Raw genomic sequence first — 24,129 nt, 5'->3', positions numbered from 1 at the left:
TTGCTTGGCTCTTTGTTTAGCGCTTCCCTTTCTTGGATGATGGACTTGGTCCCATAGTTATGGTGAAGATCTCTGGAGGCTCTTTGTTATGTGCTGGGTGGAACTTACATAAACAGATCAATGGTCAGGAGTCCCATGAACTCTGCATTCATTCCTGCTGCTGCTGCTGCTGCTGCTAAGTCGCTTCAGTCCTGTCCGACTCTGTGTGACCCCATAGACGGCAGCCCACCAGGCTCCCCTGTCCCTGGGATTTTCCAGGCAAGAACACTGGAGTGGGTTGCCATTTCCTTCTCCAAAGCATGAAAGTGAAAAGTGAAAGTGAAGTCGCTCAGTCCTGTCTGACTCTTTGTGACTCCATGGACTGCAGCCCACCAGGCTCCTCTGCACATGGGATTTTCCAGGCAAGACTACTGGAGTGGGGTGCCATTGCCTTCTCTGGCATTCATTCCTAGAGGATGACAAAATGTCACTTGTATTTATGTGCAGCTTTTCTCTTCTTTAAAATTTTTCACTTTGCTCTCTTTTGAAGCAGTATTTCCTCAAACAAGATAATTAGCCTCTTCCTCCCTATTTGACCCAATTTAGACCTTCTACTTACTATGTAGTGGCTCATAGAGTTACCTTTACAGAAGGGGACAAGACCAGAATTATGCCCCATCTAGTCACTTTTTCTTTGTCCATCCGTGTCTCTGATAGATGGACTGAGGACATAATGCATCCAGGTTACACTATGAGAGATCACCAACATTTGCAAAGATGTCCTTTTGCTTTATAAATGAATGTTCCATTCTGAGGAAAGTGTAAGTATGTATGCTAAGTTGCTTCAGTCATGTTTGACTTTTTGTGATCCCATGGACTGTAGCCCGTCAGGCTCCTCTGTCCATAGAATTCTCCAGGCAAGAATTCTGAAGTGGGTAGCCATTCCCTTCTCTAGGGGATCTTCCTGACCCAGGGATTGAACCTGGGTCTCCTGAATTGCAGGCAGATTCCTTACTGTCTGAGCCACCAGGGAAGGCCTGTCTTAGTGGTACTGCTGGTAAAATTAGGTCCTAATGATGATGCACAGAACCAGTCACCTCAGGTTCCTTCCATATGAGAATATTTCCTTGCTGAAGAAATCAGCATTACTGAAGCAAAGAGACTGTGAATTTTCTTTAAAATTCAGGTTCTTCTTACATATCTGGACCCAACTTTTCCTTTCCTCACTCCATAAATGTTCTTTATACTATCATCACCAATTTCAGGACCTCAACTGGGCCATATAGTCTTACATCTCATTACTTTGTTATTTGCTTTTGCCTCCACTAGCAAAGCAGTCACCCTTTCTCCCCACTCTGTTTGTCTTATTCCTACTCATCACCAATACTAGGTCACGGTTTCAAAGATGTTTCTTCAGACAACTCCATTCATTAAAACTGCATCAGAGTTCCCACTTGTTTGCTCTCTGAGCTTCCTATAGTTATCTGTATTATAATAGTCATTCACTGTATTGTGCTTGCTTATGTAGCCAGTTGTCCATATTCTACATTAGACCACAGACTCCTCAAAGTCACAGACTATATCTTATTTACAAAATAGTCACATCTCCTACTACAAGACTGGCATTAGCTGGTAATAAATATATACTAAATAAATAAGGGAACAATCAAGTTCCTAAAATAGTAGGTTTAAAACCAGTAAAGATTGCATTGCTACAGAAGTTGATGTAAGGTTCTATTTTGTCTTCTAGTCTTCTGTCAGTTGGAGGAAGAAGAGAGAAACATGGTTGTTCAGAAATCTAATAACCTCTTTGGAAAATCCTCAAACACAGCATTACTATTCCACACACACTTGCGTGGACAAGCTCATTGCTCTATCAAGCTTCCTGGGAAAGAAGGAAGATGTTGAATCAAGCTGCATTCTTTATAAGCTATGTACTTGCTCAGAGGTGGACAGACTTTCCCTACTGTATCCTCCCTTCCTTAGGGTTCTCTTCCCAAGGAAGTCTAAACTAATCAAGACTCATGAGGGATGAAGAAATGTCATTGAATCATACAAAGCTGGTTTTGTGTCCCAGGGTTCTGAAAAAAAGTCGTTTCAACTCCCTTTTGTAAATGTGCTTTTAGACCAGGACCAGAACTATCAGCTCCACTAATTCTTAGATATATGAATATGGAGACATTGTTGAGTTTCCTCATGAGTAAAATGAGGACATTATTACTTGTCCTATTGTTGTGATTAAAACACATACACACAGTCTCTGGTATCAAGCAAATAGAAGTGATACTTAAGGTATTTGGGGTCACTAAACAAAACTTTCTGCAATGGAAGTTTTCTCCCCAAACCATAGATGTTCCCATTCTGAAATACCATTACTCTTGGTCTAATTTTCAACAACTCTTTATCAAAAAATTTAATTTAAATCCTGTATAAATATTTAAATTAGTTATTTCTTCAAGTATTCTGGAATTCCATAGATACTAAGACTCTGTACTCCAGATTTTCAATCTGAAATGGTCACTTGCTCTCTAATACAAATAGATTTTGATCTCAAGCTTTAAATTCTAGTAAATCATAACTCACACTGATGTTGTCTCTATTGCATTATATACCGTAATCTGATTCAGCTTGGTATTTCAAAAGCCAATCTTTCATCAAGATCCTTTAAGTCAAATAAGATTTTTAGGAAATAATGTTTTAGTAAATATCTTTGTGGTCTGAAAGTCAATCATTTGACAAAAATGAGAAATACAAACCAGGGCCCTTGAGGTAGATGGGAATTTACCAGTTTAGAAGTTAAGCCAGGTAGTTTACATAAATTTACTTATGAGATAAGTGGATGTTATTAACTCATTTTACAAATAGAGAAAACTAAGATCATGGCATCCGGTCCCATCACTGCATGGCAAACAGATGGGGAAACAGTGGAAACAGTGGCTGACTTTATTTTTCTGGGCTTCAAAATCACTGCAGACGGTGATTGCAGCCATGAAATTAAAAGATGCTTACTCCTTGGAAGGAAAGTTATGACCAACCTAGACAGAATATTAAAAAGCAGAGACATTACTTTGCCAACAAAGGTCTGTCTAGTCAAGGCTATGGTTTTTCCAGTGGTCATGTATGGATGTGAGAGTTGGACTATAAGGAAAGCTGAGTGCCTAAGAATTGATGCTTTTGAACTGTGGTGTTGGAGAAGATTCTTGAGAGTCCCTTGGACTGCAAGGAGATCCAACCAGTCTATTCTAAAGCAGATCAGTCCTGGGTGTTCATTGGAAGGACTGATACTAAAGATGAAACTCCAATACTTTGGCCACCTGATGCGAAGAGCTGACTCACTTGAAAAGACCCTGATGCTGGGCAAGATTGAGGGCAGGAGGAGAAGGGGATGATAGAGGATGAGATGGCTGGATAGCATCACCGACTCAACAGACATGGGTTTGGGTGGACTTCAGGAGTTGGGGATGGATAGGGAGGCCTGGTGTGCTGTGGTTCATGGGGTCGCAAAGAGTCGGACATTACTGAGCAACTGAACTGAACTGAACTGATAAATAACAGAAACTGGAACTCAGAAAGTTTAAAAGCTACACAAAAGTAGGTGATCCCGGGTTTAAACCCAGATGCTCTTTCCACTAAGCATATACTGCTTACCTTTCCATTATACATCACCTTATCCCACCCCAACCAAGTAACTCCTTTTGAACCACACCCTGGAACATAAACAATTCTTTGTTTTACCACCTGAGAGTCTTTCAACAGTGTCCCTATCTAGAAGGTGTTCTGTTTCATCCTTCTCTGTTAGAGTCCTCCATACTTCAATACCCTGCTCTATATACTTACGGAAAATTCTGCCCTTGTGCTCTTGTTGGAATAAATATCTTGGTACCACTTGTCTGTTCTGTAATATATCCTGGTTCTTATATTGCTTTCTTCTTCCCATAGACCATATTCTTTAAAAACAAGTACTTAGTCTTCTCTGTCTCCAGATTCCCACATTACTCAGAAGTTACTCAATAAATATTTGTGGAACTGATAAATATTTGTGAAAGATATTCCCTTTTGTTGTGTTAAACACATATTAGAAAACCAAATCTTTTGAAAAAGGAACATGCTCCTTGAGAGTGATAATTGTTCCTGGCAACTTTCCAAAACGCTTAGAAATGGACTTCTTGTAAATTGTGTCCCCATTAAAAGTGGTTGACTAGGTTGCCTTATCTATCATTACAGCACATATAATTAACCTGAAGAAATGATGGTGCCGTAAAAGAACAATCACAAATGATCTTGTTCTAACAGCTGCCAGATGGGATCATGATAAAGTTCTCAAATAAAAAGGACTACCATTGACAACAATGTATCAAACTGAGAAACTTGACTATTAAAAAATATTTTAAAATGTTTAAAAAGAAACATGGTTTTAAACAAAAGCAATAGAATTATTTGAAAGATCAAATAAAGCTTGGGTCACACAGAAAATTTGATAAGAAACCAATCACTAGAGGAGTCAGATGACTCAGATGTGCTCTCAAAGGGCGAATGGTTGCATATTGTGGAATTTCCTCTGACATGATGCAAGCATGATGGTGCACTTGTTCCCTATTCTTACGATGATATAAAAAGCCACAGGAGTTCTCTGCCCAACAGAAGTCCTCTGGGACAGCAGAGCTCACAAGCATCTAGAACAAGAGCCAGAAGAAACCTGACAAAAAGCCTCTTGTTCAAATATGACTTCCAAGCTGGCTGTTGCTCTCTTGGCAGCTTTCCTGCTCTCTGCAGCTCTGTGTGAAGGTAAGCACATCCTAATCTACAGAAGTTTCCTGTGTCTAAATGTGATGCTCAGATAGCAAGATTATCCTTCATGCCTGGATAACAAGCCTCCTTTTCATTCAGCAAGAGAAAAACATCTTTGCAGTCATTTACTGTTAAATTGAAGTTTTAATTTTTTAGGTGGTATCGATATATTTAGAAAGTTTGATTTATATAAACATTCTGTTCCTATCATCATTCATACTCTGTAGTATACAAATAATTAACATAAATCTATAATTTACAGTATATTTTATTGGAGGCCACATTTACCCAAATTATCTTTTAATATTGAGTAAGGTAACTCAGGTTATTTTACTCCATGTACTATTTAATTGACGAGCTTCAGGCAACTATCAATTGCTCTTTGGCCTAAAGACAGATTATAAACCTTACTGGGATTCCTCTTAAGAAATACAGTTAAGAATGTTGGGGCTTCCCTGATAGGTCAGTTGGTAAAGAATCCACCTGCAATGCAGGAGGCTCTGGTTTGATTCCTGGGTCAAGAAGATCCACTGGAGAAGGGACAGGCTACCCATTCCAGTATTCTTGCTCTTCCCTTGTGGCTCAGCTGGTAAAGAATCGGCCTACAATGTGGGTAGACCTGGGTTCAAACCCTGGATTGGGAAGATCCCGTGGAGAAGGAAAAAGTTACCCACTCCAGTAATCTGGCCTGGAGAATTCTATATTTCATAAGAGGGATCCCAATAAAGTTTATAATCTGTCTTTAAGCCCTCTTATGAAATACAGTTTAGGATGTTTATGGCATATACCATAAACATTATACATGGTATATGGCATATGTATATGTTTTTAAATGTTAAGGATTTTATTAAGATAGAGTACAATCTCTGGGTAACTCACATATATTTCTATTAATTCCTTCTGAAGGCAGTTTCCCTTTTGGTGAATCTTAGTTTGCTTGCCCAGAGAAGGCAATGGCACCCTACTCCAGTACTCTTGCCTGGAAAATCCCATGGATGGAGGAGCCTGGTAGGCTGCAGTCCATGGGGTCGCTAAGAGTCGGGCATGACTTCACTTTCACTTTCACTTTTCACTTTCATGCATTGGAGAAGGAAATGGCAACCCACTCCAGTGTTCTTGCCTGGAGAATCCCAGGGATGGGGGAGCCTGGTGGGCTCAGTCAGACACGACTGAAGCGACTTAGCAGCAGTAGCAGTTTGCTTGCCATTAATAACACCGTGGTATCACAGAGGATTATGCAATGTTGAGGAGGAGGAAATGTACCATGAGGATGTCAACATTCTCCAAAGACAACTCTAAGCCTTTACACCATTCAATGTTGTTAGGAATGATTCTTTTTAAAACAAAGAGAAAAATTGAAGTCAGAGCCTGGGAGAATATCCAGCCATCGATTTCAGGGATAAGTTTGCTGAAGATGTGATGTTTACCAAACAGATACTCACCAAATGATCACACTGGAATTAATAAGCATGAAGCTAGCCAAGCTGTGCCTATGGATGAAATAAATTCTTAATTTTTTTCCACAGCTGCAGTTCTGTCAAGAATGAGTACAGAACTTCGATGCCAATGCATAAAAACACATTCCACACCTTTCCACCCCAAATTTATCAAAGAATTGAGAGTTATTGAGAGTGGGCCACACTGTGAAAATTCAGAAATCATGTAAGTAATTTCAAAAGTGATTATTTTACTTTAGTCAGCCTAGAATTGAGACGTGGAAGAATCCAGCAAAGTTCTAGGTACTAGGAGTACATAGTGAGAAAAATAGAAAGGAAAAATTCTTTGTCTCCATGGCATTTAATATGGGACTCTAATAGCTAAAAATTAGTTTGGACTTCCATTTTATGCCTGTACTCGAGGAACCATGACTTGAATGGCAAGGTGGTGTTTGAAGCCCATGAAATATTGATTTTAATCATATCTCTCTCATTTCAGTGTTAAGCTTACCAATGGAAAAGAGGTCTGCTTAAACCCCAAGGAAAAGTGGGTGCAGAAGGTTGTGCAGGTATTTGTGAAGAGGTAAGTTTTTCTTGAATTTATATTCTTCATTTATCCTGTGACATTTACTCCAAAAGTCAGCCTTTACATTTTCTGCTGCTGCTGAAATTTATTTTCTTTTAAGTAGTTGCTTCTTCGATTAAAAAAAAAAAAATAGCAGCAATAGTGTGTTTGTAGTACTCGTGACTGGGAGATCATATATCTCAGTTTGTCCAGAGAAGTGTGGGTATATGCCTGTGCCTTCTGTCGTTAGTAGAGCTCCCTATAAATCTCAGAAATACTCTGGTTTAGATAACTTATCTGATCTCTCTATCTGTAGCTGAAAATATAGAGCATTTCTAACACATGAATATCTAAGATTCTCTTAATTTTTATATTAAGTGTATTTTTAAGAACCATACCTTTCTCCTTATTAGAACATTGCTAATTTTTAAACTGTTTGTTTTATTTTATTTATTTTCAGAGCTGAGAAGCAAGATCCATGAAAAAGAAAAAACCACCAAAAATCCTTTTTCCATTGCTTCTAAGAATTCCTCAGTAAAGATGCCAATGAAACTTCAAAACAAATCTACTTCAGTGCCTCATGTACTGTGTGGGTCTGGTGTAGAGTTGTCAGATAAAATACAGGATGTCCAGTTATATTTGAATATTAAGTAAAACAATGAATATTTTTTCAGTGTCGCATGTACATTGTTCCATGTAGGACATGCTTATATTTTAGAAATTATTCATTGTATACTGTAAATTCCAATCGATCTGGAAATCCTGCTTTTTTGTTTTCGGTTTTTGTTAATCTTGCAACCCTCGCCTGCTGGCCAGGATTCCCGAGTGCCTGTTGAACTGCGCCTTGGTTTCTTTATTCCTAAACTGGAGAAAAAAAATCTCAGCCATCTTTTTACCTCACAGAGATGTGAGGACATGTGGAAGCACTTTAACTTTTATTTGGTCATGTAAATTATTTTCAAGTGTAATTTATTTACCTATTTATATATTTATTTAAGTCTCAAATACAATAATGTTTGTGCATGAATTTGGAGAAATGGGAAAGAATGTTGATAAACAGTATAATGATGTTAGTAAATTTATACTTATTTTATATATTAAGTGATGTTTTGATCAAGATTGTTATATTGTAATCATAGTTACCAGATTAGCAAATTAAAAGACACAAACAGAAAGGCCTCTTAGTCAATTTTTCTTTCAGATAAACACTGGATAACTTTTAGTATATAAATACATAATTATTTATCTTAAACGTTAATTGAACTGGAAGTCCTACTTTTGAGATGCCTGGCCTAGTCTTGCCCTTATTATGCAATGATGTGTTGAATCATGTGAATCTTGAGACTGTCTTTCCTACATCTGTAAAAATTAGTAGGCAATATGAATTAAGTAATTTTTTGTATTATTTATTTATTTATTCTGAACAATTAGAATCTCATACTTTAAATTATTGTGTATTCGAACATAAACTTTATTTTTTACTTTAAGATGCTTTTATATGTTCACAGTTCTTTCTACTGGTTTTGATAGTATGAAAATATGAATATAACTATAAGACATTTAAAATAAAATTCATTGTCAGAGTCATCAGGAGTTTGTCTTCATTTTTCTTTGGTAATTTTAAGATTTGTTGCTTTATTCATTTATATTAAAAATCATGTTTCAATTTAAAAAACATAAATACTTACCCTTAATATTTTATATATTATGTGGGAAATATATTTGCAGATAAACATAACTCCTTTCCAGAGATAGATTACAATCAGTAGTCTTTTCCATAGAATGATGGAAATTTTCTCAACTTCCCACTGTATACCATTTTACTAAATGAAGGTGACTTCAGATTTTTAACAGATAACCTAGGTGTCTGTACAGCTTGACACAACGGGACACTCAATGAAAGAGGGAAGAGGGCACGCATTATAAAGCATTTCTCAGCTAATTGAGGAAAACTGATACATATGAGACAAAGAAATTTAAAATATAATTAAAGACTGAGCATATTTGAAAACAAACAAAACTCTTAAAAATAAAACCACAATCTAACAAAATAAAACTCAGTGGATAAGTTTTATAACAGACTAGACACAGCTGCAAAGAAAATTGGAGATCAGAAATAAACCCAAAGACTTTATCTGGAATTTAAAGAGATACAAAGAGCTATAAAGAGGTAGTAAATTAGAAAAGTAGAAAGAAAGACATAGAAGAATCAAGGATTCTTGATTCTTGACTTATTGACTTGATTCAAGACTTATTGATGTCCAGTTGGATTTTTACAAGCAGATGAGAGAGCAAAGGGTCAACATTTAAAGTGAATGGTTGAAAACTTCCCAGAAATTATACAATAAAAACAACAATCAGTTTTAAGAAGTCCAACTTGGCAATTCTTAACTCTACATTTCTAGTCAAAAAACAAGGACCTTAGAACTTTAATGTTTATCCAACTTCCAGCACATTTACTAGAGCCAGACATCCTGGAATGTGAAGTCAAGTGGGCCTTAGAAAGCATCACTACGAACAAAGCTAGTGGAGGTGATGGAATTCCAGTGGAGCTATTTCAAATCCTAAAAGATGATGCTGTGAAAGTGCTGCACTCAATATGCCAGCAAATTTGGAAAACTCAGCAGTGGCCACAGGACTGGAAAAGGTCAGTTTTCATTCCAATCCCAAAGAAAGGCAATGCCAAAGAATGCCCAAACTACCACACAATTGCACTCATCTCACACGCTAGTAAAGTAATGCTCAAAATTCTCCAAGCCAAGGTTCAACAATACATGAACCATGGACTTCCAGATGTTCAAGCTGGATTTAGAAAAGGAGGGAACCAGAGATCAAATTGCCAACATCTGTTGGATCAGTGAAAAAGCAAGAGAGTTCCAGAAAAACATCTATTTCTGCTTTATTGACTATGCCAAAGCCTTTGACTGTGTGGATCACAATACATTGTGGAAAATTCTAAAAGAGATGGGAATACCAGACAACCTGACCTGCCTCTTGAGAAACCTGTATGCAGGTCAGGAAGCAACAGTTAGAAGTGGACATGGAACAACAGCCTGGTTCCAAATAGGAAAAGGAGTACATCAAGGCTGTATATAGTCACCCCGCTTATTTAACTTCTATGCAGAGTACATCATGAGAAACACTGGGCTGGATGAAGCACATGCTGGAATCAAGATTGCCAGGAGAAATATCAATAACCTCAGATACGCAGATGACACCACCCTTATGGCAGAAAGTGAAGAGGAACTAAAGAGCCCTTGATGAAAGTGAAAGAGGAGAGTGAAAAAGTTGTCTTAAAGCTCAACATTCAGAAAACTAAGATCATGGCATCTGGTCCCATCACTTCTTGGCAAATAGATGGGGAAACAGTGAGAGACTTTATTTTCTTGGGCTCCAAAATCCCTGCAGATGGTGATTGCAGCCATGAAATTAAAAGACGCTTACTCCTTGGAAGGAAAGTTATGACCAACCTAGACAGCATATTAAAAAGCAGAGACATTACTTTGCCAACAAAGGTCTGTCTAGTCAAGGCTATGGTTTTTTTTCAGTTGTCATGTATGGATGTGAGAGTTGGACTATAAAGAAAGCTGAGCACTGAAGAATTGATGCTTTTGAACTGTGGTGTTGGAGAAGACTCTTGAGAGGCCCTTGGACTGCAAGGAGATCCACCCAGTCCATCCTAAAGGAGATCAGTCCTGGGTGTTCATTGGAAGGACTGATATTGAAGCTGAAATTCCAATACTTTGGCCACCTGATGCGAAGAGCTGACTCATTTGAAAAGACCATGATGCTGGGAAAGAATGAAGGCAGAAGGAGAAGAGTGTAACAGAGGATGAGATGGTTGGATGGCATCACCAGCTCAATGAGCATGAGTTTGAGTAAACTCCAGGAGTTGGTGATGGACAGGGAGGCCTGGGGTGTTGCAGTCCATGGGGTCACAAAGAGTTGGACACGGCTGAGTGACTGAACTGAACTGAGCACATTTACTATTGATGTGGTTATCTTAAGTCCACTTTTTTTTTTAATTATAGAAAAGCTACACATTTTAGGGTGAAGAAAATTCCTCTATTAATTTTTCATTTGTTAGTTCATATTGCAGTCCAATTTTCCTATGTTGTTTAGCTCCTTTCAATCACCCTAGATACATGCAACTGCCGTTTTCTCTCTGAGTCAACATTATCAACAATGTGGAGCAAAGCTCATTCTATTTTCTAATTCCCAAGCCACGTTAACACAAAAGTATGCAGCATAATAGAATGTTTTTAGTTAATTAATTTTTTATTGAAGGATAATTGCCTTACAGAATTTTTCTGTTTTCTGTCAAACCTCAACATGAATCAGCCATAGGTATACACATATCCCCTCCCTTTTGAACTTCCCTCCCATCTCCCTCCCCATCTCACCCCTATAGGTTGGTACAGAGCCCCTGTTTGAGTTTCTTGAGCCATACAGCAAATTCTCCTTGGCTATCTATTTTACATATGGTATTCTAAGTTTCCATGTTACTCTTTCCACACATCTCACCCTTTCCTCCCCTCTCCCCACGTCCATAAGTTTATTCTCTATGTCTGTTTCTCCACTGCTGCCTTGTAAATAAATTCTTCTGTACCATTTTTCTAGATTCCGTGTATATAGAATTTTTGAGAGTGATGCACAAGCAGGAACGAACTGAAAATTCAATGCCAGTAGTTTCTGTTCTTAGAAACACGGTTTCCCTCTAGAAGTAAACTCTCCCTACCTGTTGATCTTTACCAGCCCTGCTGTGGGGCCTCTTCTTCCTCAGAGTTCTGCTTAAATTTCACGTCCAGTACTCTTCTCTTCAGACCCCAATTGGATTTTTACAATTCCCTTGTCCTACCCACCTTTGTAGTCATCTTGTGGATCTCATACATAGTGAATATAACAGATAACAAATTATTTTAATAAAATGATGATGGCAGAGGTATAGGATTCTTTCAGAAGCAGGTAGCAAGGAGTTATCTAAGCTAGGTAGTCTTTCCTGAGAAAATCTAAAATCTGAAAGATGAGTAGGGGTTAGCCACACAAAGGGAAGAAGCCTATGTGAGAAGACTGGTCTAGAAGACAAGGGAGAAGTAATTTGTGTGATTTGAGAAGTGAAGGAATTTAGGGGCGAGTGGATTTTAGCATGAAACAGAACAAATATTAACAGATAAAACTGTGCTAAATGGACTATGGAAAGGTCTGAAGGGCTAAGATATGGAACTGAAAAATTCTAATGGATTCCATTACCTTCATTTTAAATGGTAAGCTGCTGCTGCTGCTGCTAAGTCGCTTCAGTCATGTTCGACTCTGCGACCCCATAGACAGCAGCCCACCAAGCTCACCTGTCCCTGGGATTCCCCAGGCAAGAACACGGAAGTGGATTGCCATTTCCTTCTCCAATGCATGAAAGTGAAAACTGAAAGTGAAGTCGCTGAGTCGTGTCCGACCCAACCCTTAAAGACCCCAAGGACTGCAGCCCACCAGGCTCCTCTGTCCACGGGGTTTTCCAGGCAAGAGTACTGGAGTGGGGTGCCATCGCCTTCTCTGAAGTCTGTTCTTGGGGCCTTTTTAAATGTCATTTGGGGGCTGAATTATCAAAAATACCCTCAACATTATACAAAACCTCTTAATGTGTTAAGTACACATCCTTAATATGACAAATACACAACCCTGAAGGCAAAGTGCAGACATCTAACCAATTTGGTGAATCTTAATAATGAATACTTAAAAAAATCTATTTCTTTATTTTCATTTTTAATCATTTTTAAAATATGCCAAATGATTTTCCTCAGCCTCTCATCTGTATTGTCACTGTCTGTAAGACAACAAAGTATTCCATCGAAAAGGGAGTCAACTAGGTCAAACTGAAGATTAGGCATCATGTAAACAAGTCAAAAAGGAAAAATGAAAAACAGTAAGAGAGGATGTGAGAACGAGAAGGAAAAGCCAGTAAATTTGCAGAACTGAAAATTTTGTTTTGCTTCAATTATATTAATAAAATAATATATAGACACAAGTTTTATGTGTATAGACACAGATTTAAATATAAAGTTCGGCAAACAATTGATTGTCCCATGGGCATACTGTCAAAGTGAAATCGCTCAGTCATGTCTGACTCTTTGCAGCCCCATAGACTGTAGCCCACCAGGCTCCTCCCTCCATGGGATTCTCCAGGGAAGAGTACTGGAGCGGATTGCCATTTCCTTCTCCGGGGATCCAGGGATTGAACCCAGGTCTCCCGCATTCCAGGCGAATACTTTAACCTCTAAGCCATCAGGGAAGCCCATATAAGAGCCTTCAAAAATGTTAGTAATGTTCTGTTTGTTAACCTGGTTGATAATCACAAGGTTGTTCCTTTTATTTTTTTTATTTTACATAGTTATACACCTTTACTCTGTATGGTATACTCACAATAAAATATTTTGCAAAATTAGAAAAAAAAATATCCCATGCATTTAATCCACATGTGTGGATTAGAAATTACAAATCAAGGTTTTCCAAGTTAGAAATACAAATGTAAATATAAAGGTACACACAATTTAAAAAGTATGGAGAGATAAAGTGTTCACCGTAACACTGAATTAAGTGCAAAATACTGTAACACATATATTGTACATCCAACCTGCAAATCAAGTAATTTTCATAATTTCCCTTTTTTGCATTAGAAAATAGATTCATAGTTTGAAGTCACCTAAGCAAAATTTTTCATTCAAGGTTTTAGTAAGTAATTAGATAACTATTAGATACTGTAAAATGTCTATTTTGCATCCATGCTATGTTTGAAAACTTCAGAAGAAAGGATGCAAAACTTAATGTTTTGATTTTTGCTTGTGGTAGTAACACAAGTTTAAAAATTGCCTAAGATTGTATTAACCCTACAATAATGAAAAAAAGCTTAGATAGTGATTTCTCCATTACCCACTTCAAAAAATGGTCAGACAGCAATTATCCCAAGTTTGGTAACCATCTGCTGAATTTGCAGAGCAGAGATCAGACAACAAATGGGGAATTTTCCCATGTAACAGAGTAAATAGTAGGCTTATTACTTCCCGCAAGAGTTACAGATGGAGCAACCAGAAATTCTCCAAAAGATTACCTAAGGGTCAAAGAACCCAACTCCTGATGAGCAGAGAAAGATAGTTTTATATACTCTTTGCATTTCCATAGATAAAAATCATGTTGGATAAATATTATTGTTTCAAGACTTTTAAACATTATATGATTAAAATGATAGATGGACTTAAAATCATAACATGTAAAATCGGGAAGCATTCATAGATACTCCCACTCAAAGTTTTCTTCAGATTTTATCTAGAGGAATATTCTAATAGATTTGTAAAAGATCGTGGTACTAGTGCTAAAGATAAGCTTTTAATGTGTCTAGTGATTCTATTTCATAGGGCATGGTTTAGCTCATGTCTTAAACATGTTCTGATTTGATCATTTCCACCGTCTGCATCCTAAATTAATCATCTGGCATTCATCCCATGCTTTTCAAAATACCTTCACATTTACATTTTCAGTGTTTCCCTAAATAACAAGTTTATGGGAAAACATTCTAAACATAGATTTAGATTTACTTACTTTCTAGATTTACTTCCTTATGCTTCCACAGGTATTCACCATGCCCCCATACAGGAATCCTTTGTGTGTTAGTCACTCAGTCATGTCTGACTCTTTGCAGCCCTGTGTGCCTTAGCCTGCCAGGCTCTCTGTCCATAGGATTCTCCAGGCAAGAATACTGGAGTGCATTGCCATGCCCTTCTTCAGTGGATCTTCCTGACCCAGGGATCGAACCCAGGACTCCTGCACTGCAGGCAGATTCTTTACCATCTGAGCCACAGGGAAGCCCATGTTTTCTTCTCAGGTCTTAGAGATCTCTAACAACCTCATCATGGCATGTGAATCATCCCCCCATCAACTATCCACACTTGTTTTGTTCTTCTCTAGTATATGCCAGCCATGTCAGTAAACAGCTCGTTACAAAATGTTTTTAAGTGAAATGTTATTATTCCTTCTATTTACAATTATATTTTTGTTGTTCAGTTGCTAAGTCTTGTCCAACTCTTTGTGATCTCATGACTACAGCATGCCAGTCTCCCCTGTACTCCACTATCTCCAAAAGTTTGCTCAAATTCATATCCATTGAGTCAGTGATGCTCTTTAATCATCTCCTCCTCTGCTACCCACTTCTTTTGCCTTCAATAATTCCCAGCATCAGTCTTTCCCAATGAGTTTTTGGCGCCAAAGTATTAGAGCTTTAGCAACAGTCCTTTCAATGAATATTTATTTCCTTTATGATTGACTGGTTTGATCTCCTTGCTGTCAAGGGACTCTCAAGAGTCTTCTCCACTACCATAATTCTAAAGCATCACTTCTTCAGCGCTCAGCCTTCTTTATGGTCCAACTCTTATGGTTGTACATTTATTATTGTTCAGTCACTCAGTTGTGTCTGACTCTTTGCAACCCCATGGACTGCAGCACTACTGGCTTCCCTGTCTCTCACCATCTCCTGGAGCTTGCTCAAACCCATGTCCACTGAGTCGGTGATGCCATCCAACAACCTGTTCTCTGTCATTCCCTTCTTCTCCTGCCTTCAATCTTTCCCAACATCAGGGTCTTTTCCAATGAATGAGTCAGCTCTTCGCATCAGGTGGCCAAAGTATCCAAACTTCAACATCAGTCCTTCCAATGAATATTCAGGATTGATTTCCTTTAGAATTGACCATAAGTAGTTACTGGAGAAACCGTAGCTTTGATTAGATGGACCTTCGTCAACAATGATGTCTCTGCTTTTTAATACTCTGTCTAGGTTTGTCATAGCTTTCCTTCCATCAAATTATATACTTTGATTTTTTAAAAAAAATCTCATGGTTACAAAATCCACCTGTAAAGCTTGAGTAAGGCCCCTGTGCTAATATGAAAAGACTTCTCCTTGTTCCTTGTTTAGCACTATATTTTATTTCTGAAGGAATTTTTTTCACTCTCCCAGCTGAATACAATTCTGTTTTGTTTTATCTCAAAAGCTCTGACAAACCTAGACAGCATATTAAAAAGCAGAGACATTACTTTGCTGACAAAGGTCCGTACAGTTAAAGTTATGGTATTTCCAGTAATCATGTATGGATGTGAGAGTTGGACCATGAAGAAAGGTGGGTGCCCAAGAATTGGTGCTTTTGAACTGTGGTATTAGAAAGGCTCTTGAGAGTCCCTTGGACTGCAAGCAGATCGAACCAGTCAACCCTAAAGGAGATCAGTCTTGAATATTTATTGGAAGGACTGATGCTTAAGCTGATGTTCCAGTACTTTGACCACCTGATGAGAAGAACAGACTCATTGGAAAAAACCCTGATGCTGGGAAAGATTGAAGGTGGGAGGAAAAGGAGATGACAGAGGATGAGATGGTTGGATTGCATCATTGATTTGATGGACATGAGTTTAAGAAAGATCTGGGAGTTGGTGATGGACAGGGAAGCCTGATGTGCTGCAATTCATGGGATCACAGAGTTGGACACGACTGAGCAACTGAACTGAACTGATCTAAAATAGAGATTCAGTTCAGTTCAGTTCAGTCGCTCAGTCGTGTCCACCTCTTTGTGACCCCATGAACCGCAGCATACCAGGCCTCCCTGTCCATCACCAACTGCCAGTCTACCCAAACTCATGTCCATTGAGTCAGTGATGCCATCCAACCATCTCATCCTCTGTTATACTCTTCTCCGTCTGCTTTCATTCTTTCCCAGCATCAGGATCTTTTCAAATGAGTCAGCTCTTCACATCAGGTGGCCAAAGTATTGGAGTTTCAGCTTCAACACCAGTCCTTCCAACCAACACTCAAGACTGATTTCCTTTAGGATGGACTGGTTGGATCTCCTTGCAGTCCAAGGGACTCTCAAGAGTCTTCTCCAACACCACAGTTCAAAAGCATCAATTCTTCGGCACTCAGCTTTCTTTATAGAGATAAAAGTTAGTAATATCTACTTACTGAAATTCAAATGATACCTTTTACATGTAATGTTCTATAGATTTTATATAAGTGAATGTTATGACCAACCTAGATAGCATATTCAAAAGCAGAGACATTACTTTGCCAATGAGAGAGTCAGTTCCTAGGCAGGTTGATAGGGAGTCTAGGGGTCCCCAAAGAGAGAGGGGTCTGGAATTCTCAAGGAGGAAGAAAGGACAAACTTTTTTCTTTCTCCACATTCCTTAGGATTATATACCAATAATGTATCCTGCCTAAGGACAGTCTTTGGATTCAACCTTCTGTTATTTTAAAATGTTAATTATGGGAGTATACCTGGTCTTTACAAGGATGTATCTTGCCTGAGGACAGTGTTATCTTAAAATGTAAATTATGGGAGTAGGTCGGAGGAGGTCTTTACAACCTCCAGACATTCTTTGGATTATATAACCTCATTATTAACACTAGCAAGCGGGTACTCTTTCTGCCCCCTTCTGATGCCTATGTCAGAAGCTTTCTCTATCTCCTTTATACTTTAATAAAACTTTACTACACAAAAGCTCTGAGCGATCAAGCCTCGTCTCTGGCCTCGGATTGAATTCTTCTCCTCCAGGGGCCAAGAATCCTGGTGTATTCGCGTGATTCAACAACAACCTTTCATCTTGGGCGCTCGTCCGGGATCCTTCAGGACAAGGTAAGGATGCTTGGAGCTTTAGTTCTTTGTTTAGCGAACACGTTTTCTGCTGTGCTTTACTAACTCTACCGCGTGCTTGTGTGAATGAATGGCATGCCCTGCGTGAAACAAGTGAGGAGCTCTGCTCTGCAGTTCCACGGTGATCTCATAGGGCTTATGGCAGAAACCTGTCAGGGCGTTATACCGACCTGCCAATGCCAAGAGGCACCCAACGTCTCCTTCGGGAACCGACCAGAAATGGGCAAAGCGTGTGGACCGAACTCTCCTTTCTCGGTCAAACTTTTCGGTCTCTTTGACCATTTCATAACTCCTTGGGAATTAGAAGTACTAACCTAATCTATCGGATCATAGACTTTCAAGGGACTTGTGATCTATACTGTTATTGTGTACTGTGGCTTAGGTCCCAAACTTGGATTGGTAGTCAAGAAAGTGTCTAGCCTCGCTAGGAATCGAAAGTTCGGAAGCTAGATGGAGCTCTAGCTCCCAGAACATCTCTGAGGTTAAAGGTTACTCAGATTGGGACTGCGATGGGTTTTTTTTCTTTGGTAATGCCAGCTCTTAGTGGATCAGAAGAGGCTGTTATACTGGTGTGGTGATGCTTGGAAAGAACATCTCAGTTTTATGTTCGCGTCGGTCTTATTGTGGTCAGGAAATACTCAGGGTCGTGCACAGGCACTCAGGTGACGAATGTTTCCTACAGCGGTCTTAGCTTGGGAGGCATTCCGGAAGGTTACTCTGATTCACCCCGGGTGACATCAGAGGCAAGCAAGGTTAAGGGTGAAGAGCTGGACGTCAAGTAGGGATGCTATCAAGTCTACCCCTGGTACATCCCCACCCCATCTCGGTGGTAGAACCGGGAGGGACGAGTACGGCGCCTGCGTCGGTAAGGGACAGACTAAGTCCGACCAGGAAGGAAAAGCTTTTGGTGTAACGTCTGTCTACACCCCCATCTAGAGCAGGGACGGACGCCTCCGGTAGAAAAAATGGCGCTGGTCGCTTTTTTTCTCTCTTACAGATGGGAGCTAACAATTCCAGCCTCACTCCTTTGAACTGTATCCTGAAAAACTGGGATAGATTTGATCCCCAGGGCTTAAAGAAGACACACCTGGTCTTCCTATGTGATACTGCATGGCCACAGTATCCATTGGAGGACGGCGAACGGTGGCCAGTTGGAGGGTCTCTTAAGTATAATACTGTTCTACAATTAGACCGGTTCTGTAAGGAACAAGGGAAATGGGTAGAAGTAGCATATGTGTTGCCCTTTTTCTCTCTGCGAAATATGCCAGACTTATGTCCTAAGGGTATAGATTTGGGCGTGAAATCTTCAGCTCCCTCCTGTCCTCTTACTTTGCCCCCGTACCTGGGACTCCAAACTGGGATTCAAACTGCCCACATGGAGGTCCAAACAACTCCTGTCTCAGTACGACCTCAGACTACTCTGGTTTCAGTAGAAACTCAGACCATCGAAGTAAGAGATGAGATGGAGGACAGGAGACAAAGAGAAGAGGAGAAACAGGTTTCTCCAATCTATCCCTGGGATCATATGCGCAGAGCAGCCAGAGAGACTGAGGAACAGCTACACAAGCTGTTGCCTCTTTATGAAACACCCACCGGGAGAAATAATTAGTCTGTGAGAGTTAATAAGCCTTTTTCTTATCAAGAAATACAAAGAATCAAGGAGGATCTGGGAGACTATTTAGAGGACCCAGAAAAATATATCAGAGCTTTTAAAGGTGTTACTTTGCTTTATGACCTCACTTGGAAAGATATGATGTATATCTTGGGACAAACGCTGACTCCTGAGTCAAAGACTCGAGTTTTGGGAAAAGCGGTTGCTTATGGAGATGAGTGGCTTGGTAATGAATCAGTAGGGAAGAGGGAGAATGAGATAGCGGCCCTCCCCACTGGGAATCAGGCGGTCCCAACTATAGAACTAGACTGGGACTACAGCACAGCTAAAGGAAGATGGGATCAGAGTCATTTTGTTAGATGTATTCTTGAGGGACTTAGGCTGGCGCGTTCTAAGCCTTTAAACTATGGCAAATTGGCAGATATAGCACAGAAGGAGAAAGAAGCTCCTGGTAAATTCCTAGATAGACTGAGAGAAGGCCTTCGCAGATTCAGAGATTGATCCCGAGAGTGAAGAGGGAAAAGTGATCTTAAAGGATAGATTTCTCACTCAGTCGGCTCCAGATATCTGCTGTAAGCTATTAAAACGGGCGTATGGACCAAATCAGTCTTTAGATACTCTGTTACAACTGGCTCAGACAGTCTATTATGGTAGGGAATATGAGGAAAAGAAAGAAAGGCAAAAAAAGACAAAGGAAAAGGCGGAAGCCTTCGCCATGGCTATGAAAAACGTTCTTAAACAGCCTGAGAAAAATGCCCAGAGGGGCCCAGGTGAAAAGGGATGGGCTTGCTACTGCTGTGGAAAGGAGGGGCACCTCAAGCGGGATTGCCCTCAGGCATCTAAGCCGCCCCCGGCTCCATGTCCGGTCTGCAAAGGACCACACTGGAAGAGAGACTGCCCCCAGAGGCGTAGGTCTCCGGGGTCGGACTCTCAAGACAATCAGGACTGAAGGTGCCCGGGGGTCCCCACACAAGCTCCCGTCCTAATTACACCTGAGGAACCCCGGGTATTAATAGTTGTGGGGGGCCAATCCGTCGATTTCCTTTTAGATACTGGGGCAACTTATTCTGTGCTTACTGAAGCCCCTGGCCCACTTTCTTCCCGATCCGCTTCCGTAATGGGACTGTCTGGACGAGCCAAAAGATATTATTTCAGTTATTCTTTATCTTGCAACTGGGATTCTGTGCTGTTTTCACACGAGTTTCTGATCGTGCCAGAATCTCCCTCACCCCTTTTGGGAAGGGATATACTGAGCAAGGTCCATGCCTCTGTTTTCATGAATATGGAGCCCTCCCTTTCTCTCCCTTTAGTTGAACAAAATGTAAATCCTAGAGTATGGGCTGATGGAAAATCTGTGGGTCGAGCACAAAATGCTATTCCTGTAGTTGTTAAGCTCAAAGACCCACACGTATTTCCACATAAGAAGCAGTATCCACTGAAACCTGAAGTTAAGGAAGGGTTAAAACCCATCATCGAAAATTTAAAGGAGCAGAGACTATTAATTCCCTGTAACAGTCCTTGCAACACTCCTATTTTGGGTATAAAGAAATCGAATGGTAAATAGAGACTAGTTCAAGACTTACGAATAATAAATGAGGCTGTAGTTCCTTTACACCCCGTGGTGCCTAATCCTTATACTCTATTGTCTGAAATTCCTGAACGGGCCAAATATTTCTCAGTAATTGATTTAAAGGATGCCTTCTATTCAGTGCCTTTGGCGGAAGAAAGTCAATTCCTATTTGCCTTTGAAGACCCTACACAGCCAGCTTCTCAGTTAACCTGGACAGTTTTGCCCCAGGGATTTCGTGACAGTCCTCACTTATTCGGACAAAGTTTGTCACGGGATCTACAAAACTTTAATAGCTCTGAAGCAGTGGTGTTACAATATGTAGATGATATTTTGCTCTGTGCTGAGACAGAGGAAGCTTGTTCGCGAGCCTCAGAAGATTTCTTAAACTTTCTGTCAGGCTGTGGTTACAAGGCATCAAGAGAAAAGGCTCAGCTTTGTCAACAATCAGTTAGATATCTGGGCCTAATCATATCAGAAGGGACTAGGGCCATAGGCCCTGAGAGAATTAAACCTATACTAAATCACCCCCTACCTATGACTTTAAGACAATTGAGAGGATTTTTGGGAATCACAGGTTACTGTCGCATTTGGATTCCAGGTTATGGGGAACTTGCCCGGCCTTTATATAAACTTATAGCTGAAACTCAGCAGGCCCAAACTGACAAACTGGTTTGGTCTCCAGAAACTCAAAAGGCTTTTAAGGTTCTTCAGACTGCTCTCCTGCAAGCTCCAGCTCTGAGCTTGCCCACAGGGTCAGAATTTAATTTGTTTGTCACTGAAAGAAAAGGTGTGGCATTGGGAGTTTTGACACAACCCCGAGGGCCTCACCAGCAACCTATTGCTTATCTAAGCAGAGAATTAGTTGTAGTTTCATGTGGGTGGCCCCACTGCCTAAGAGTAATTGGGGCAGCGGCTTTATTAACACCTGAAGCTTTAAAAATAATTAATGGACGAAAACTTACTGTACTGACTTCTCATGATGTGAGTGGAATCTTAAATTCTAAGGTTAATATTTGGATGACAGACAGTAGGCTTCTTAAGTATCAGTCATTGTTGTTAGAAGGACCAGTAACTAAACTTAAAGTTTGTGGAAATTTAAATCCTGCCACTTTCCTTCCTGAGAAGGAAAATGAAACACCTGATCACGATTGTTCTCAATTCCTAACTTTAAACTATGCAGCTCGGGAGGATCTAAAGGATACCCCATTAGACAATCCTGACATGGAAATATTTACAGATGGCAGTTCTTTTGTTCAGGATGGAAAGCGTAAAGCGGGTTATGCCGTGGTGACTGCTGAACAGGTTTTGGAAGCAAAATCTCTCCCCCAGGGAACCAGTGCTCAGTTAGTGGAGCTTGTGGCCCTGACCCGAGCTCTAGAGTTAAGCACAGGGCAGCGGATGGGCCTGATAATCTATGTGAGTCTACTTCTGCTGACTCCAAATATCCTGAGTCTGCCATTGGATCCTCAAGACAATGTCTTCTTGTCCTGGGCTCACTCCTATGCTGCATTCCACAATCGGTCTAACTGCTGGGTCTGCGGAGCGCTCCCCTCTTCGTCAGTGGAAGGCTTCCCGTGGTGGACATCCCCACTTCAAGAAAAAGACTTTCTCCAAGTCTGTGAATACCTTCGACAACAATCACATGCGATGCCTCTTCTTCATCTGATGACATCTACCAACCCTAAAATGGACTGGTGCAACACTTTGTACTCTAACTATGGACATAATGTGACTTTTAATTTTGATTCTGGTTGTTTTGTTCTTCCTGTTTGCTCCCTGCATCTGTAATTGTATAACTGGATTTGTTTCTAGCTGCATGAAAGCTTTTAAGTTACAAATGGTTGCTCAAACTCCTGCTACTGCTGTAGCTTCCTCCAGCTACTATTTGGGGCCCCTGGATCAGATATCCTCAATATGAGGATTAGGAGAATATGTTGCCTCACCAATTTAGGGACAACGCCCCTTGTCAGCTCGGAAGCAGTTATTGAACGAGAACGACGCCCCTTTTCCCTAGGCAACATAATTCTCCTAAAAGAAAAGGGGGGAATGAGAGAGTCAGTTCCTAGGCAGGTTGATAGGGAGTCTAGGGGTCCCCAAAGAGAGAGGGGTCTGGAATTCTCAAGGAGGAAGAAAGGACAAACTTTTTTCTTTCTCCACATTCCTTAGGATTATATACCAATAATGTATCCTGCCTAAGGACAGTCTTTGGATTCAACCTTCTGTTATTTTAAAATGTTAATTATGGGAGTATACCTGGTCTTTACAAGGATGTATCTTGCCTGAGGACAGTGTTATCTTAAAATGTAAATTATGGGAGTAGGTCGGAGGAGGTCTTTACAACCTCCAGACATTCTTTGGATTATATAACCTCATTATTAACACTAGCAAGCGGGTACTCTTTCTGCCCCCTTCTGATGCCTATGTCAGAAGCTTTCTCTATCTCCTTTATACTTTAATAAAACTTTACTACACAAAAGCTCTGAGCGATCAAGCCTCGTCTCTGGCCTCGGATTGAATTCTTCTCCTCCAGGGGCCAAGAATCCTGGTGTATTCGCGTGATTCAACAACAACCTTTCACCAACAAAGGTTCGTCTAGTCAAGGCTATGGTTTTTCCTGTGGTCATGTACGGATGTGAGAGTTGGACTGTGAAGAAGGCTGAGCGCCGAAGAATTGATGCTTTTGAACTGTGGTGTTGGAGAAGACTCTTGAGAGTCCCTTGGACTGCAAGGAGATCCAACCAGTCCATTCTGAAGGCGATCAGCCCTGGGATTTCTTTGGAAGGAATAATGCTAAAGCTGAAACTCCAGTACTTTGGCCACCTCATGTGAAGAGTTGACTCATTGGAAAAGACTCCGATGCTGGGAGGGATTGGGGGCAAGAGGAGAAGGGGACGACAGAGGATGAGATGGCTGGATGGCATCACTGACTCAATGGACGTGAGTCTGAGTGAACTCCGGGAGTTGGTGATGGACAGGGAGACCTGGCATGCTGCGATTCATGGGGTCGCAAAGAGTCAGACATGACTGAGCGACTGGTCTGATCTGATCTGATGTGTACTTTTTCAATCCATATCTTTTCCAATTATTTAATAATTTAGCCAGATTTTACAATAAACAAAAATACATAAACTTTCTTTTTAAAATATGGTATGCTCTGTGTGGATTTATTGGGAATAGAGTAAATGCCATTTTTGTACTTGCTTTATACATAATATGGTCTTCTCTGGTGGCTCAGATGGTAAGGAATATGCCTGCAGTATGGGAGACCCAAGTATGATCCCTGGGTTGGGACGATCCCCTAGAGGAGGGCATGGCAACCCACTCTAATATTCTTGGTGAAGAATCCCATGGACAGAGCAGCCTGGCAGGCTACGTGGGGTTGCAAAGAACTGAACACAACTGAGGGACTAATCCTTTATACATAATATAAAAATCAGTTTCTCCAGATTTAGCTTTTGAAATTTTGACATCTGAAAATATCCATGGTCAGAGAGGGTATG

General features: G+C 40.3%; 2 protein-coding genes across 2 annotated transcripts; both read left to right on the top strand.

The window, feature by feature from the left end:
* The first annotated feature begins 4,605 nt into the window (after positions 1–4,605).
* Positions 4,606–8,355, top strand: CXCL8 (C-X-C motif chemokine ligand 8). The gene is made up of 4 exons (XM_086407584.1): positions 4,606–4,764; positions 6,294–6,429; positions 6,703–6,786; positions 7,229–8,355. Exons 1-4 carry the CDS (start codon positions 4,701–4,703, stop codon positions 7,248–7,250), a joined length of 306 nt encoding a protein of 101 aa, XP_086263710.1. The 5' UTR covers positions 4,606–4,700; the 3' UTR covers positions 7,251–8,355.
* An 8,514-nt stretch (positions 8,356–16,869) lies between these two features.
* Positions 16,870–23,772, top strand: LOC147370482 (uncharacterized). Its single transcript, XM_086407582.1, has 2 exons — positions 16,870–17,429; positions 18,445–23,772. The coding sequence occupies exon 2, from the start codon at positions 21,164–21,166 to the stop codon at positions 22,415–22,417; it is 1,254 nt and encodes a 417-aa protein (XP_086263708.1). The 5' UTR covers positions 16,870–17,429; positions 18,445–21,163; the 3' UTR covers positions 22,418–23,772.
* Positions 23,773–24,129: the final 357 nt, after the last annotated feature.

The sequence above is a fragment of the Bos grunniens genome, chromosome 6 (genome assembly GCF_055505025.1).
Source record: "Bos grunniens cultivar Pamir isolate PY7600 chromosome 6, Bosgru_T2T1.0, whole genome shotgun sequence".
Classification (NCBI taxonomy): domain Eukaryota; kingdom Metazoa; phylum Chordata; class Mammalia; order Artiodactyla; family Bovidae; genus Bos; species Bos grunniens.
This window is presented reverse-complemented; position numbering and strand designations above follow the sequence as displayed.